Source organism: Ochotona curzoniae, unplaced genomic scaffold (assembly GCF_017591425.1).
Source record: "Ochotona curzoniae isolate NIBS_2020 unplaced genomic scaffold, NIBS_Ocur_1.0 contig_2699, whole genome shotgun sequence".
Lineage (NCBI taxonomy): Eukaryota > Metazoa > Chordata > Mammalia > Lagomorpha > Ochotonidae > Ochotona > Ochotona curzoniae.
The window spans coordinates 3,903,036-3,918,789 of record NW_024465561.1 but is presented as its reverse complement, the minus strand read 5'-3'; the positions used below and the strand labels follow the sequence as shown (position 1 = coordinate 3,918,789).

At 57.2% G+C, this 15,754-nt stretch overlaps 3 protein-coding genes across 3 annotated transcripts; 2 read left to right on the top strand and 1 right to left on the bottom strand.

Moving 5' to 3' along the window:
• The first annotated feature begins 1,957 nt into the window (after positions 1-1,957).
• LOC121153870 (proteasome subunit alpha type-4-like) lies at positions 1,958-2,799 on the top strand. Its single transcript, XM_040976627.1, has 2 exons — positions 1,958-2,071; positions 2,165-2,799. Exons 1-2 carry the CDS (start codon positions 2,026-2,028, stop codon positions 2,797-2,799), a joined length of 681 nt encoding a protein of 226 aa, XP_040832561.1. The 5' UTR covers positions 1,958-2,025.
• A 2,035-nt stretch (positions 2,800-4,834) lies between these two features.
• LOC121153682 (26S proteasome non-ATPase regulatory subunit 8) lies at positions 4,835-10,902 on the top strand. The gene is made up of 7 exons (XM_040976374.1): positions 4,835-5,048; positions 5,863-5,935; positions 6,064-6,166; positions 7,817-7,982; positions 8,688-8,788; positions 9,701-9,812; positions 10,388-10,902. Exons 1-7 carry the CDS (start codon positions 4,878-4,880, stop codon positions 10,523-10,525), a joined length of 864 nt encoding a protein of 287 aa, XP_040832308.1. The 5' UTR covers positions 4,835-4,877; the 3' UTR covers positions 10,526-10,902.
• A 412-nt stretch (positions 10,903-11,314) lies between these two features.
• Positions 11,315-14,672, bottom strand: GGN (gametogenetin). The gene is made up of 3 exons (XM_040976539.1): positions 13,014-14,672; positions 12,353-12,635; positions 11,315-11,432 (listed from the first exon to the last, which is right to left on the bottom strand). Exons 1-3 carry the CDS (start codon positions 14,659-14,661, stop codon positions 11,315-11,317), a joined length of 2,049 nt encoding a protein of 682 aa, XP_040832473.1. The 5' UTR covers positions 14,662-14,672.
• Between the last annotated feature and the right edge of the window lie 1,082 nt (positions 14,673-15,754).

Genomic DNA, 15,754 nt, shown 5'->3' with positions numbered 1-15,754 from the left:
GATCTAGCTCACCTGAGAAGCACAGGTGTTGTAGCCCTGCCTGGTCTAGTCTGCCCGCTTCCCAACTCAAGCTGTCTAGTGGGAGTGGTGATCCAGCAAGGGAGTCCTCCACACCCCCATACCAACTTTGCCCCCTCCCCCTCTGGTTCTCACATGTGCTGGTTGGGTGCTGCTGCCCAGTCTGGCTTGAAAGACGCGAAACATATTCAGAAACTAACAAGGTCAAAGTCACAGGCTATCCACATTTCACCAAGCTTTTGAAGAGGCAGGAAGATAGCACCATGTGAGGCTGATCAACCACTGAAACCTACCCAGGCCTCACAGATGAAAGGATTACCAGAAAGAATCTCAATACAGTGTAAGCAGATGGGCAGGCATTATGGGGCAACAGGCTTAAGCTACCATCTGCAACCTTCCACACGTACCAGTTTGAGTTCCCGCTGCTCAACTTTCACACAGCTCTAGGCTCAGGCACCAGGGAGAGCAGCACCTGATGGCCCAGATGTTTGAGTCCCTGCCCTCCACATGGGAGACCCTGATGGAATGTCTTGCTCCTGCCTTTAACCTGCCAACTGACACAGCCACCTGGAGTGGTGAACCAGCAGGTGGAAGATCTTGGGCTCTTGCCTCTCTGTGTTGCCTTTCAAATAAGTAAATAATTAAAGAAAAATGTTATTGTACAACAGTGACAGTGCAGTGCCAGACAACAAACAACAACAGACCAAAGAAAATTGTTCTGACATGTGACGAAGGGTTTTCCTCCAATATGCAATGTGCCCGAATTTATAGCAAAATACAACAAACCCAGAGAACATTTCACAGCAGAGGAAATGGCAAATATCCAAGAAACACAATAAAACTCAGTAATAGCAATATAAAGTAAAACAACAACTACAGCAAAAAATAGTGCATGACTCATCCCCACTAGGTTGGCAGAAGGGTAAAGAAGCTATAAAATCCAGTAGCTTGAATTGATACTGTTATGATAACTGCTCCTGGTGGAACTTTGAACTGCGAAAATAATTATGGAAAACTATCTGACGATAATTATCAACATCATCTGCCCTTGGCACAGTTACTTCTTAGGATCGGTTCCTTTTAAAATAAAGCAATCAGACCGGACGGAGGAGCCTGCGGCAAGCACTGTTGGAGGGACCACAGGACCCCCGGCTCCTGCTGTGCAAAGCCAGGAAGTTGTGTGCCCCACGTCCATCCGTGCCTGATATCCTTCCCTTGGCACCTGCCCACTCTCGTGCTTTCGGCCTCTCAGAATACCCAAGCGAACCGTAAACCTGCCAATCTGTTTTTGGGACCCCCCCCCCCACTTGGTGGAGTTCCACATAACCTCTTCCCACATCGACTAAGAATTCAGTTCTTATCGCGGGGCTCTTGGTGTAACTGTCCAGTCTGGAGTGCCCGTGTCATGGGGCTGTGGACACCCGTGGAGTTTGGCATCACAGTGGTGTCCCAAGGCTGCCATCCCTGCCTCCTAGGTTCAGGACCACCTCCACACCCCTTTCGCTCAGCTCTCTGGCTTTCCCATACTCCTTCTTTCCACTCCAGCCCACCCTCCTCTTCTACCTGAGGATTCTCAAGCTTGACTGGTTGCCGACCCACTCTCATTTTCTGTTTCGCTTTTTTTTTAAAGATTTAATTATTTTAATTGCAAAGTCAGAGGAGAGACGGAAGATCTTCTGTCCCATGATTCACTCCCCGAGTGATGGCAACGGCTGGTGCTGCACCGATCCGAAGCCAGGAGCAAAGAGCTTCCTCCTGGTTTCCCACACGGGTGTAGGGTCCCAAGGCTTTGGGCCGTTCTTGACTGCTTTCCCAGACCACAAGCAGGTTCCCGGATGGGAAGCAGGGCCACTAGAATTAGAACAGGCACATGTTCTAATTCACATGGGATTCTGGCACATGTAAGGCAAGGACTTTAGCTGCTAGGCTACCGCTCCAGGCCCTGTGTGTTTTATTTTAATGGTGATCTTTTCTGTTTTACAGAGCATCTTATAACGTGCAGGAAACATGTTTCGGAGATACGATTCCAGGACCACTATGTTTTCCCCACAAGGTCGCCTGTACCAGGTGGAATATGCCATGGAAGCTATTAGACAAGCAGGCACCAGCTTGGGAATTCTGGCCAATGACGGTGTTCTGCTGGCAGCCGAGCGACGCAACATCCACAAGCTCCTGGATGAAGTCTTCCTTTCTGAAAAGATTTATAAACTCAACGAGGACACGGCCTGCAGTGTGGCAGGAATCACCTCTGATGCCAGCGTTCTCACTAACGAGCTGAGGCTCATAGCCCAGAGGTATCTACTACAGTATCAGGAACCAATCCCATGTGAGCAGTTGGTGACCGCAGTGTGCGACATCAAGCAAGCCTACACACAGTTTGGAGGCAAGCGTCCCTTTGGTGTCTCCTTGCTCTACATGGGCTGGGACAAGCACCACGGCTTCCAGCTCTATCAGAGTGATCCCAGTGGGAACTATGAGGGATGGAAAGCCACGTGCATCGGCAAGCACAGCGCCGCAGCCATGTCAATGTTGAAACAAGACTACAAAGAGGGTGACATGACCCTGAAGTCAGCGCTGGCTTTAGCTATCAAGGTGCTAAATAAGACCATGGACGCCAGCAAACTGTCTGCTGAGAAAGTGGAAATTGCCACGCTCACGAGGGAGAACGGCAAGACGGTCATCCGAGTTCTCAAACAGAAGGAAGTAGAGGAGCTGATCAAAAAGCACGAAGAAGAGGAAGCGAAAGCAGAGCGGGAGAAGAAAGGACAGAAGCAGAAGTAGAGGGCACACTCGGGGTCTCCGCATCCACCTGGGGCGCCGCATCGGTCCTCTGCCCCGTCTGGGAGGCTCTGACCGCCCCGCTGTGCGCCATGGCGAGCAGACACTGCTGTGCGTCCCGGCGTTTCTGTCCCGTAATGGTAATGTCCCTTTATGGTAATGATGGTGATTACACTTCATAGGTATCTTTTCAACTTCCCCCTCCTTTTTTTTTTTTTTTTGGAATAAAACTTGGAAAGAGTGGGAAAAAAATAAAGCAATCATGTGTAAGGAAATGCAGCCTTGTCAATAGTGGCAAACAAAAAATAACCCATATATTAACATGGTACCTATTATATCTATAATATATATAAGATATATAATTAAACATGATATAGGTGGAATATTCTGTAGATGATTTAAAAAAAAAAAGATTTATTTATTTTTCTTGGAAGGTCAGATATACAGAGAACAGGAGACAGAGAGGAAGATCTTCTGTCCATTGATTCACTTCCCAAGTGATCACAATAACCAGAGTTGAGCTGATCTGAAGCCAGGAGCCAGGAGCTTCCTCTGGGTCTCCCACACGGGTGCAGGGTCCCAAGGCTTTGGGCCATCCTCAACTGCTTTCCCAGGCCACAGGCAGGGATAGGAAGTGGGGCTTCTGGGATTTGAACTAGCGTCCATATGGGACTCTGACACATGCAGCCGATTTTGAAAGTGCAAGAAATCTAAGTATGTTCATTGAACCAAAAGAATGACTGTAATAGGCCTGGCATGGTGGCCTAGAAGCTAAAGACCTCACCTTGCACACGCTGGGATCCTATACGGGTGCTGATTCTAATTCCACAGCCCTGCTTCCCATCCAGCTCACTGCTTGTGGCCTGGGAAAGCAATTGAGGATGGTCCAAACCCTCGGGTCCCTGCACTTGCGTGGGAGACCTGGAAGAGGCTCCTGACTCCTGACTTCAGATTGACTCAGCTCTGACCATTGTGGCCATTTGGGGAGTGAATCATCAGACGGCAGTTCTTTCTCCCTGTCTCTCCTCCTCTCTGTACATGCCTTTTGCAATAAACATTTTAAAAATCTTTTTTTAAAAAAAGAATGACTGTGAATATTCCTTAAAATATATATATCACAGGGCCCAGAGTTATGACTCAATGGCTAAATCCTCGCCTTGCAAACACAAGGATTCCATACGGCACCACTTTGTATCTTGGCTACCTTCACTTCTTATCCAGCTTCCCTGCTTTGGCCTCTAAAGTCCTTGGGCTCTATGCCCACGTGGGAGGTCTGGAAGAAGCTCCTGGCTCCTGGCTTCAGATTTGTTCAGTTATGGTCATTGCAACCATTTGGAAAGTGAACCAACAGATAGAAACCTCTTTCTTTTCTTCTCTCTGTAGATGAGTCTTTAATAATAAATAAATAAATAAATAAATCTTTAATGATCTCTGCTCTCATACAGCGCACCGTCCACATGGTGCAGGGTAAGGTTGGAGGAGAATGTCAGACGGAATAGCCAGGTGTCTTATCTACTCACGTGGGGCAGAAATAGGAATTGGGATGAAGTACCAGGGATCTGCCCCTTATATATATCATTGAAAGCCACTGACTGGAGGGTTTGGCAAATAGTTTAGGGTTATTCGTATAAGCTCGCATTAAAACATAGATGAATTAAAATGAAGAGGACGGGGAAAAATACAAGAAAAACCCAGGTTCAAACGCCAGCAGTTAAGTTAGTTCTTTGGAAGGTGATCAAGTCTCTCCATAACGAACAACGTTCCAGACGGCTCCATACCGCCATCTCTTGGCTTCGAGAAGCGCTTCCAGAGCGGTGACGCAGCGTTCCGCACGCAGGCTGAAGTCAGGGCAGCCATATTGACTAGGGGAGTGGAGGCGGGGTTCCTGTCACCGTCTTGAATGACAGTCGAGGCGGAGTTCCAGCTGGCGTGTTGCTAAAGATTTGTCTCGGGGGTCACCGCCCGCGGGGGCGAGAGTAGCCAATCAGCGGCTGCGGGCAGAGGCCTCGGGCTCCACCCCCAAGCCTCACTTCCGCCGTCGCTGCCGTAAGTCAGGCGGGAGGTTTGCCGCATCACGGAAGATGGCGGCCGCGACGGTCAACGGGGCGACGGGCGTCCCGAGCTCCGGGGCCGCGGCGGCTTCGGGCGCTGTCCTGCAGGCCGCAGCCGGCATGTACGAGCAACTCAAGGGCGAGTGGAACCGCAAAAGTCCCAATCTGAGCAAGTGCGGGGAAGAGCTGGGCCGCCTGAAGGTAAGCAGTCGGCGGTTCCGGGAAGGCGGCGCTTTTGGGGGGCGCGCTAGGAATGGGGTCTGGGCGGCGGGAGAGGCCTAGGGGGCCACGAGGTCCGTGGGGCGGGCTGAGGGAAGAGCAGCCACAGCCTGAGGGGAGGCCTGACCTCCCCGAGGCAGCCACAAGTTGAGACGGTGCTGATGGCCGAGCCGAGTGAGGGGGTGGGTGGTCGGAGTGGCAGGGTGAGGGTCTCGGTGGTGGTCGTGGTTGTTTTCCCTGATGGCGGTTCTGGGCTCAGGTCGTGTGTGTGTGTGTGGCGGGGAGGGGGTTCAGCCCAGGTCCTGTTGGGGGGAGGGTTTCAGCCCAGGTCCTGTGTGTGTGTCGGGGAGGGGGTCCAGCCCAGGTCCTGTTGAGGGGAGGGGGTCCAGCTCAGGTCCTGTGGGGGGGAGGGGGTTCAGCCCAGGCCAAATCAGAGATGGGGGGGCTTAGAGAGGAGTGGGAGGGGAAAGGGAGACAGCTTTATTGTGGGAAAAGCATTTCTCTTGAGAGGAATGTTGTTATAAGGAAGAATGGGAATGTGGAGTCAGCGTGTTTGGAAATGAGAATGAATGTGGCCCCAGTGTGGGGTTGGGGAGGTAGGGACAGGGAATACCCCCTCACTCCCTGATGGGGATTCTGATCCCACAGGATTGTTTGTCCCATTTGCCTGGCTATAAATAATTGTGACTCCTTGACTAAGCATAGCACTTTTGTGAGTCAGGGATGATGGTTAGCTCCATAAACCCCATGTCTCAGCTGAACTCCTATGTTCTTTACTTCCTTCCCTTGCGGTCAGCTGGTGTTGCTGGAGCTCAACTTCCTGCCCACTACCGGGACCAAGCTAACTAAGCAGCAGCTCATTCTGGCCCGTGAGTCACTGGTGTGGTGGTAGTTGTTGTTAATGGTGGTGGTGGCTGGAGGTGGGAGGAGTTGTGGTAGGGATCGTGTCCGTGGTGGTTCCTGCTGAGATGCCACCCTCACCCCTGTCCCCTCACAGGTGACATACTGGAGATCGGGGCCCAGTGGAGCATCCTGCGCAAGGACATCCCCTCCTTCGAGCGCTACATGGCCCAGCTCAAGTGTTACTACTTTGACTACAAGTGAGGAGGCGTTCCACACCCACCCGTGGGAGAGAGTGCTTGTAGAAGTGGCTCCTGTATTGCCTCGGCCCCTTGGGATATCTGGCTTCCCCTGGCAACTCCTGCTCTGCTGAGCTCAGGCTCCGGGATTGGCTTTGGGGGAGGGCTGGGGGCAGTCCTGAGACTGAGGTTGCCGGATCCCAACTCGGCCACTGTCCAGTCTGTGTCCCTTTGATCCATGACTGCACCGCCTCCCTTCGTCCCCTGGGACGCACTCCCTCACGGCAGTCAGCAGGATTTGTGACACTGAAGTTTGACCCCATTGTTGCCCTGCTCACAGCCTGTCCTGGCTCTTAGTGGTGCTTGGGTTGAAGACCAAGTTCTTTTCCTGAGGCCTCTAGGGCTGTGCCCAACCCGGTTCCCGCTGCCCGTGTCTGCCCTCCCCTGGCCTGAGCTTCCCCATCCCAGCCTCCCACTGGTCTGAGAGCTGCCTCAGGCCAGAGCCAGGGACTGCCTTGGTCACTGCCTCCACAGCTTACCACAGGGCCAGGCCCCCCCGCAGGGACCTGCGAACTCTGTGTCAGATGTAAAGCTAAGTGTCACTTATGTGGATTCATGATTTAAGAATTTGACATCAAACCAACTTAGATTTGAAGCTTCCTGCCTCTTGTTGATTGTATGCTATTGGGCAAATAACTTCATCCTTCCTCGCTCAATTTCCAGTTTGAACTGGGGGAGATCTTTCTTCTGCTGTCTCCCACCCCCTGTCCCATGGAATGAGTAATTATTGGGAGCCAGCTTTGTAGCACATTGGATTAATCCACTGCTTGCGATGTTGAAAAGCATAGTGATAGGAAGAGAGAGAGAGAGATTGAGGATCATGTGTGTATTGGTTCACTCCCTAAATGCTCACAACAACCAGATTGGGCCAGTCCAAAGCCAGGGTCCAGAACTGGCCAAGTACTAGAACCATGATTGGCTGCCTTTCCAGTGCATACGTTAGCAAGAAGCTGGATTGGAAGTAGAAGTGGGATTTGAACCCAGGCATTCAAAATGGGATTCAGTAGCTTAAGTGGCTGCATTTTCACTCTCTGATTTACTTATTGTATAAGACAGAGTAACAGAGAGGAGGGAACAGGTCAGCTCTTCCATCTGTGGTCCATTCTTCAAATGGCCACAGTGGTCAGTGCTGCCCCAAGCCAGAGCCACAAGCTGGGAACTCCATCCAGGCCTCCCACGTGGGTGTAGGGCTCCAAGCACTTGAACTCTCTTCTGCCTGCCCAAGCACATTAACGGGGAGCTGGATCGGAAATAAAGCAGCAGGAGTTGGACCAGCACATGTCTGAGTTGCTGGCATCACAGGAAGTGGATTAATGTGCTTGGCCACATTACACAGTATGTGTTTACACAAGTTACCATCTGATCACTTTATCTGAGTTGAATAATTTACTTAGCCCCCATTCATTTAAGCCGTCTGTACTGTGCTATAGTTTATCGTTGATTTCTTCATGCTGTTTGAGCTTCGGTTTCCTTATCTGATAAACACCTTTGAGGAGAGAACTTGGGTAGCTGTCGGAGTCCCTGGAAGCTGGGGTGTGGACTTACTGGATCCCCATACCTTCCTGACCTTGGTCCCCCCTCCTGACCTTGGTCCCCTGTCCTGGCCTACAGGGAGCAGCTCCCTGAGTCTGCTTACATGCACCAGCTGCTGGGCCTGAACCTCCTCTTCCTGCTGTCCCAGAACCGGGTGGCAGAGTTCCACACAGAGCTGGAGCGCCTACCTGCCAAGGACATCCAGACCAACGTCTACATCAAACACCCAGTGTCCCTTGAACAGGTGAGGCTGCTACTGGAGGGGGAGAGGGGCTCAGGGAGGGCTTCCTGGAGGAACGGGCTGAGTTCAGCCCTGGGATCCTTCCCTTAGTCATCCAGCAAGCACTGAGCTCCGGCCATGTGCTGGGCACAAGGTTTCAGGCTGTGCTGTGGATCAGCTGTAGCCCATGGTGATGTGGTCTGGCCAGGATGTGGGACAATAGCAAAGCGCAAGAATAAGGGACCTGGCTAGTCTGTCATGGGATGAGAAAGGCTGTGGAGGAAAACAGAAGAGGCGGGGAGGGCGGGCACAGAAGGCCTCACAGCCACACGGCCATGTGGTAGACAGACCCCAGCCTTGGGCACGCCTGCTGCACGTGGGGTGCCATGAAGGAGACAGTGCTTCTGGAACCAGGAGAATGAGGGTTAGAAGAAGGCTGTAGACCGGAGGTCTCACAGGGAATTTCGCTGTGGGGATGGGTGGGAGGGGGCGTTGATAATTGGTGGCATAATTTGGGTGAATGTGTGGAGTAGCGAGCCAGGGTGGGTCTGCATTTGTTTCCAGTTACTGGAGAGTCAGATAATTCGAATCCATCCCAGAGCAGGCTTGCAGAATGAGAGTTGGGGTGTCAGTCAGGGAGGGTTTCCTGGCAGAAGGGCCCCCAGTCAGTGTTGGTGGCCAGCAGAGGAGTGATGACCATCCTTCCTTGTCTGTCCCTGGCTTCTGCAGTACCTGATGGAGGGCAGTTACAACAAGGTGTTCCTGGCCAAAGGCAACATCCCTGCTGAGAGCTACACCTTCTTCATTGACATCCTGCTTGACACTATCAGGTGTGGGGGGGAAGGGTTTATTCCCTGCGGTTGGGGGGGCTTAACCCCAGGTGTTTGTGTTTCTTGGTCTCTTAACACCTCAAGTTATCCTTGTCTGAACTGTGTGATTGCAGGACATGGGGCCTGCTTGCTCTGGACTCTGAGTATGTGGCTGTGTGTGCACAGCCAGGCCTGGCGTCACCATGTGGCTCAGCAGATGGAGGGCAGGGAGGTGACCGGGGTGCCCAGGCAGAACCCGCAGTTGCCTTCTCTAGCACAGGGCTACCAGGCCCCACCAGCTCCTCTGGGTGCTGGGTGCACAAATGACTTCACATGGGTGTGTGGGTGTGATGATGTAGGAGTCCCCTTGAAGGGGTGACAAGGTTTCAGAGAGATGGCCAAACCATTTGCCTTGTGGGAGCCACTCTATAAAGGGTGTGTGTGGCAAAGCCAAGGCTAGAGGTGGGGTGGGCGTGTGGCAGGTGGGAGGCTGAATCGTTCTCTTAGGAAACGGGAGCAGTACGGAAGCACTAGGAGTTCGGGGGCCCCTGTGCCTCACCTCTGAGGGTGCCCGCTCCTCCAGAGCCTGCCCCACCCCACATTCTGGCCACCCTGCACTGTACTGTTTGCTCCCTGCTGGTGTTCACGTCTTGGTGGGTGCAGTAACAGGATGGTTACTGGAGAGCTCCCCATGTGGGCCCCACACACGGGACGTAAATGGCCTCAGGTAGATTCAGGGCCTGGCAGATACCCAGATGTGGGCCTCATGTGGCCCCTGCTTGCTTTGTAACTCTGGTCAGGTCCGTCCCCTCTCCAAGCCCTGATCTGTGAGCAGGGCAGGGCCCACTGCAAGCTGCCTTGGTGGAGGTGCAGGGCTAGGGTCTGTGTGGGCCCGGGCTGGGCTGGGTCAGGAAGTCCTGGTCCTTCCCTCAGGGATGAAATTGCTGGGTGCATTGAGAAGGCGTATGAGAAGATCCTCTTCACCGAGGCCACGCGGATCCTCTTCTTCAACACACCCAAGAAGATGACCGACTATGCCAAGAAGGTGCTGGGGCATGGGGCCAGGGGCCATAGGGTGAGGCAGGGCGGGGTGGCCTGGAAGGGCACAGGGACAAAAGTGCCCAGCTTTTCAGTCCACCTGTGCCCCCTTAGGCCAAGTTGCGAATCTTCTGTGAGCTTCTGTGCGCGAGAGACTTTGCATAGTCTCTGCACCTGGGTATGCTGCCTGGCATCTTTGCTTGCCCCCAGAGACACTCATACATGGCATGTAGTGGTCCTGGTCCAGGTGGCAGGAGCAGAGTTGAGGACAGGCTGAACAAAGAGTGAACTCGCATTTGAGTGAGGGCTGTCGTTGCCAGCTGATTGGCCACGTGTTGGACCCTGGGCTTAATCCGTGCTTATGCATTAGAGGGTTGTACAGTCACTGGATGTTCAGACCCAGAGAAGCCTGGGATTGGACTCGTGTCTCAGATGTGGAGAACTGGAGGCACCAGGGGCGGGGGCTGCTTGCCTGGCTAGTGGGACTCATCGACTCAGCCCTGGTGCAGGGTGGGGGAGGTAGCAGGGCTGCCCCTGTGATTGCCTCACCCCTTCTCACCTTTGATCCCTCCCTCCCTTCAGCGAGGCTGGGTCCTGGGTCCCAACAACTACTACAGCTTTGCCAGCCAGCAGCAAAAGCCGGAAGACACCACCATCCCCTCCACAGAACTGGCCAAGCAGGTCATCGAGTATGCTCGGCAGCTGGAGATGATTGTGTGAGCGTGCGGGCCCGCAGTGCGGCCCAGCGTGTGGTCCTCAACACCCTTCTGGGGCCTGCGGCCTCCAATAAAGTGGATTCCCATTCGCTCGTGGGCCCATGTCTCCCCGGTTGTGGTGGCAGGGAGCCATGTGCTTATCTGTGAAGAACTGGGAAATTGGAAGGCCCTGCGCATAGGAGCTTGCCCTCTATCCATGGTCAGCCTCGGTCCAGTGGCCCTGCTTGGGGGTCTCGCACAGGGGCACAGCGGCACCATGGCCTGCCAGCCAGCCACGGACATGTGCAAACACCGGGCCAGGCCAATTGGTTTTTCAGTGAAGGGAGCAGTTTCCCGATTTCTTTGAAATGTTGGCAATGAATTAAACCATTTTGAAAATGGCATGTGAGATGAAGCCATCTGTGGGCTAGCAGAGGGAGCCCTCTGTGGGATGGAGGATGTGGGCAGCCAGTCCTCCCGAGCCCACCCCAGCCTGGACAGGCCTTCCTGCCTTACCGTTCAAAGGTGTTGACATTATGTGGTCAGACTCGCCCGGCTCTAAGATGGGGGCAATCGTTCCTTTCCGGAGGGGTTTCTAGATCTCTAGGTCACCACGGGAAGGGGCTGTTGTCCAGGCTGCCTTTCTGGAGTGCAGAAACCATCTCCTACTGACTGCTGCTCTGGGTGCAGACCTGATGGAGACCTCTCCTCCTGGCTCCTTCCACCCCTCGGTCGGTCCCCAACAGGCTCTCCGCTTCCAGGTTGTCACTTTATTGTTATGGAGGGAAGGCAGCAGGTGTTGATCAGACTGTGCTCAGTTGGAGTGGGTGGCCTGCAAGTCGTAGTGCTCCAGCCCAGCTACCAGGGAACCCGCCAGCTTGATGGTGGCGACCCAAGGTGGCTCGCTCAGGTGGTTGGTGGGTGTGCTCAGCCTGGGGGAGGGGAGTGTACAGTCAGTCGGCAGGGCTGTATCCACTGGGGAAGAGGTGCTGAGGGCTGAGTCTCCCCGGGATTGGGAGTCCTCAGGAGTTGCTAGGATCATGCCCTGGGGATCAGAACTGGAGATTGAATAAGGGCAGGTAGGTGAAGAGGCAGTGTGTGCCCTGGATGGCGGGGCATCCGGAAGGGGTGAGGGGGTGGGATGGCCTTGGACTTTGGGGCTCGGTCAGGAAATCCCAGTGTCCTGGAGAATCCCAGGTCTGTTATAGCGGCTTCGTTCCCACAAGACTCATCTTCCCGCATCCCAGAAGAGCTTAGGACATGGTCCTTCTTGGTGCTCTCAGGAACGGGGTCTGGCCTGCTCAGCTTCCTTCCCTCATGGATGGTTCCAGAAAAAATTCAGGGTCATTTGGGGCATCCAGATAATGAGTTAGGCCAAGATAGGACTGGCGCTGTAGCCTAGTGGCTCAAGTTCTTGCCTTGCAAGCGCTGGGATACCATGTGGCAGCCCTGCTTTCTATCCGGCTCTGCCTGTGACCCGGGAAAGCAGCCTTGGGACCCTGCACCCACTTGGGAGACCCAGAAGAACCTCCTGGGTTCAGATCAGCACAGCTCCAGCCGTTGGGGCCACTTGGGGAGTGAATCAGCTGATGGAAGATCTTCCTCTCTGTCTCTCCTACTCTGCATATCTAACTTTACAATAAAAATAAATCTTAAAAAAAAAAAATGGCTGTCTCCCCTGTCAGGGATGGGTGTAGGCCCGAGGCACCTCTAGGTCGTGAAGGACTGGAGCTGAGCTAGGTTTCAGATGCAGCCGAGAGAAGGGTCTAGGGTGGGATGCCAAAGAGCTGTAAAGGACTTAAGGTTTGGTAAGGGTCTGCCCTGCCCTCCCCACCCTGGCACCTCTGCTCACCATGCAGATACGTTGCGTGGCAGGCGGCGATGGCGTGCCTGGTGGCGGCAGTAACACTTGCAAGGACAAGAGTTGAGCACCTGGAAAGGCGGCCAGTGGTGCACAGAGGCCTTGCTGGCTGGCCCTGACGGTGCAGCCCCGCCACCGCCGCTACTGTTGGTCGCTACTGTCACATTCCGCTCCCGGGGACCGTCGCCAGGCGCGCCGTCTTCGCGGGTCACAACACGGGCTGCTCGGGGACCTTTGTTCCTGCGCGTGCGAGTTTTGATGGGAGCGGGCGCAGCTGTGGGCGTGGGTGGCAAAGTTTCGGCCGCGGGAGGAGTTGCAGCTGCAAGTGCAGCTGGGGCTGTGGCTGGGTCCGGGGCCAGGGCTGGGGCTGGGTCCGGAGCCGCCGGGGCTGGGTCAGGAGCCTGGGCTGGGCCTGGAGCCGGGGCCGGGGTTGGGGTCGGGGCTGGGGCCGGGGTCGGGGCTGGGGCTGGGTCAGAAGCCGGGGCCGGGACCGGAGCCAGAGCCAGGGCAGGAACCGGAATCGGGGCTGGGGCCGAGACCGCGGCCGGGACCGGAGCCGGGGCCGAGGAGACCGGGATCTGGTCGGTGGCCAAGACAGGTGGCAGCGCGGGAGCCGGGGCAGAAGCCAGGGTTGACTCCACCGGGCCGGGACTTGCGGTGGGTGGGGGTACCACCGGCAGCGGCTTTGGCTGGTGCGCTGGTGGCTGCGGTGGGGGCAGCGGCGCGGGCGACGGCGTGGCAGGTGGCGTGGGCGGCGGCGGCGGCAACTCGGGCTGGCTCGGAGGCACGGGGCGCACCGGGCGCACCGGGCGCACGGGGCGCACGGGGCGCACGGGCTCGCCATTGGTGGGCGCCGGGAAGATGAACATGGGCGGCGCCAGCAGGGCAGGGGCGGGCCTGCGGGGCCCGGGAGCTGGATAGATCGGCCGCAGCGGAGGTGGAGGGGAGCTCCAGGGCCCTGAGAGCGCCACGGCTCGCCGTCGGGGCACCCCGACGCCTCCGACAGCCCCGTTGAAGCGGAAGTGGCGTTCGGGGCCGTCCGGAGGGCTCAACCAGTCGAATTTGGGCTGCGAGCCTGGGAAGGTAGTGTAGGGCGGTGGCGGTAGGGTCCGTGCGTGGGCGGCAGGCCCCGAGGGAGGCCCGGGACACACTTCGCCATCTCCATTACCGCCCTCGGTTTCTTGTGCACCCTGAGGGACCTCTCCCAACGTACGCGAGGTGCCAGGAGCCAGGGGCCTCTGCTTCAGGACCTCGGCGTAGGAGACAGGCCCCGAGGCAGCGACCAGTCCACCGCTGGCTCCACCCGTGGGTGAGGCCGAGGCCGCTGAGGGGGTCGAGGGGCTGGAGGGGCTTGAGGGGCTGGAAGGGCTCGAGGAGGCTGAGGGTGCCCCGGCAGGCAGTTGGCTGCCCGGCTTGAAGACAACTTTGCAAAGCAGGTTCAGGCCAGACTCGGAGTTCGCGTTCCCGGTCTTTTCGCTTTCCTCCACTTGGGCAGGTGGCTCTCCGCGGGTCCCGCCACCGGCCATCGGGCCCTCGCTGCAGGGCCAGGCAGGGCTTTCGGTGGCGGTGGCGGCGGGGACTGTGGCAGGTGCGGAAGGTGTGACAGTGGCCAGAGCAGGAATGATGCTGCGATCCAGGGGTTGCCGGTTGGAAAGCGGTAGCGGCGGTGGCGGCAGCTTCCACGGTTTGAGGGGTGGCGGCATTGGGGAGGGCGGCCTCGGAACGGGGTCCTTTTCCGATAGTTGTCGCGGCAGCACCGGGATTGGCCGTAGGCTCACGGGATCCCCTTGGCCGCAGTGGCTGGCCTCCAGCAGGCCGCGGATGCGGGGCACCGGCGTGCCCGGGAGTTTCCGCCACTTAGACGGCGCGGACAGCAGGGTACCCACAGGGGGCGGGGGTGGTGTGGAGACCCCGGGCACAGCCGGCACTTCTGGAGAGGATGCCGCTGGTGTGGGCAGTTCTAAGGTCAGGGGCGAGGGTGAGGCCTGGGGTTCTGGGGGCACCAGAAGGCCGGGGGGCGCGGAGCTGCCAGGGAACCAGACGCCCAGCCCCCGAGCCAGGCGCATGGCTGGAGAGGAAGGGGTCACCTCGGGCTCCACCAGGGACGGCCGCCTGCAGTCTGAGGCCTGCTGTTTTCGGGAGCCACCGCCAGCGGACGGCTCCGATTGCACGTTCCCCATTTCTGACTGAGGTCCGAGGGCTGTGGTCAGAACAGACCAGCGCCCATGAGTGGTCCAGGACTGGATGGGATGGGATGGGGGGTACCCCACAAGGCTGGCTTGTACCTGTACCACCTCCATGCCTGCCTGGCCCCACTCCGAGGCCCTGGGTCTCTAACCCCCTCCTGGGTCCTCCGCAGGGAGGCTGTGCAGCTATCTTAGACCCCCTGCCTGCCCCGTGAGCCCGGTTCCGCAAACCACTTCTCGGCCCTCGCTCGGCCCATCCTAGGTCCCCTAGGCTTGCCTTCCTGTCAGTCTTAGAACCGTAAGCGCTGGCGACGGGGGCGCTGAGTGGCCTACAAAAAGCCTACCGCGAGCTCCCGTCTCCCTCCCTGGCCTCTAACGCTGCTCCCCGAGGCCCCGGAGCCGCCGCCTCGTCCCCGCCTCCATCCCCGCCTCTCTCGGCACTTGTCCCGCCTCTGCCCGGCGAGCACCACCAGGTGGGCCTGTGCAGGACATGCCTCGCAGCACCGTGTGCCCACCCCCCCGGCCCTCTGCCGTGGCCGTCACGGACCCCCTGCTACCTTCTCGGGGTCCTTCCTCCCCATCTGCATTCCCCCAGCCGGGCTCCACACCCAGGTCCCACCCTCCTCCCCAAGCCCCGCTCCAGGTGCGCCCTAACGCCCTGGGAGACCCCCCACTCACCGGCTCCTCCAGCCGACCCAAGTTCAGACCGCGACCCCCTGGGCCCAGGGCAGGGCGGGGAACGGCCGTAGCAGAAAATAACCGAAAAGAACGGAGATGCGGGTGAAGGCTAGTGGACGAGACGGTGAGTTCGAGGCCCCGCCTCCGGGCTCGAGCCCCGCCCTCATGGGGGCCCGCTGCAGCCCAGCCCCTGGCGGACCCGGGTCTCCCTTTCGGATCTGCAGAGGTTTTTTCTGGGCGGCCCCCGGGCCTGCTCGTCCTCTGCCCCACCCCTCCGGAACGTTCCCCTTGGCTCCGCCCCTCTCCGTTATTCCCGCCCAGGCCCCGCCCCTTCCGAACCCCGCCGCGTAGCTGGGGGGGCGCCCCCTCTGGTACCCTTACCCCAAAGACAAATTTAAGGATTTCCCAGCTCCGCTTGTTTGGGACCTGGCAACCCCTTCCCCAAGACGCTCCACTCCCTTCGTCCCAGCCCGCTCGGGAGACCCGGGCCCCGTGCACCTACCCCTTCCGTGAGCTCTCCTTCTGGGTG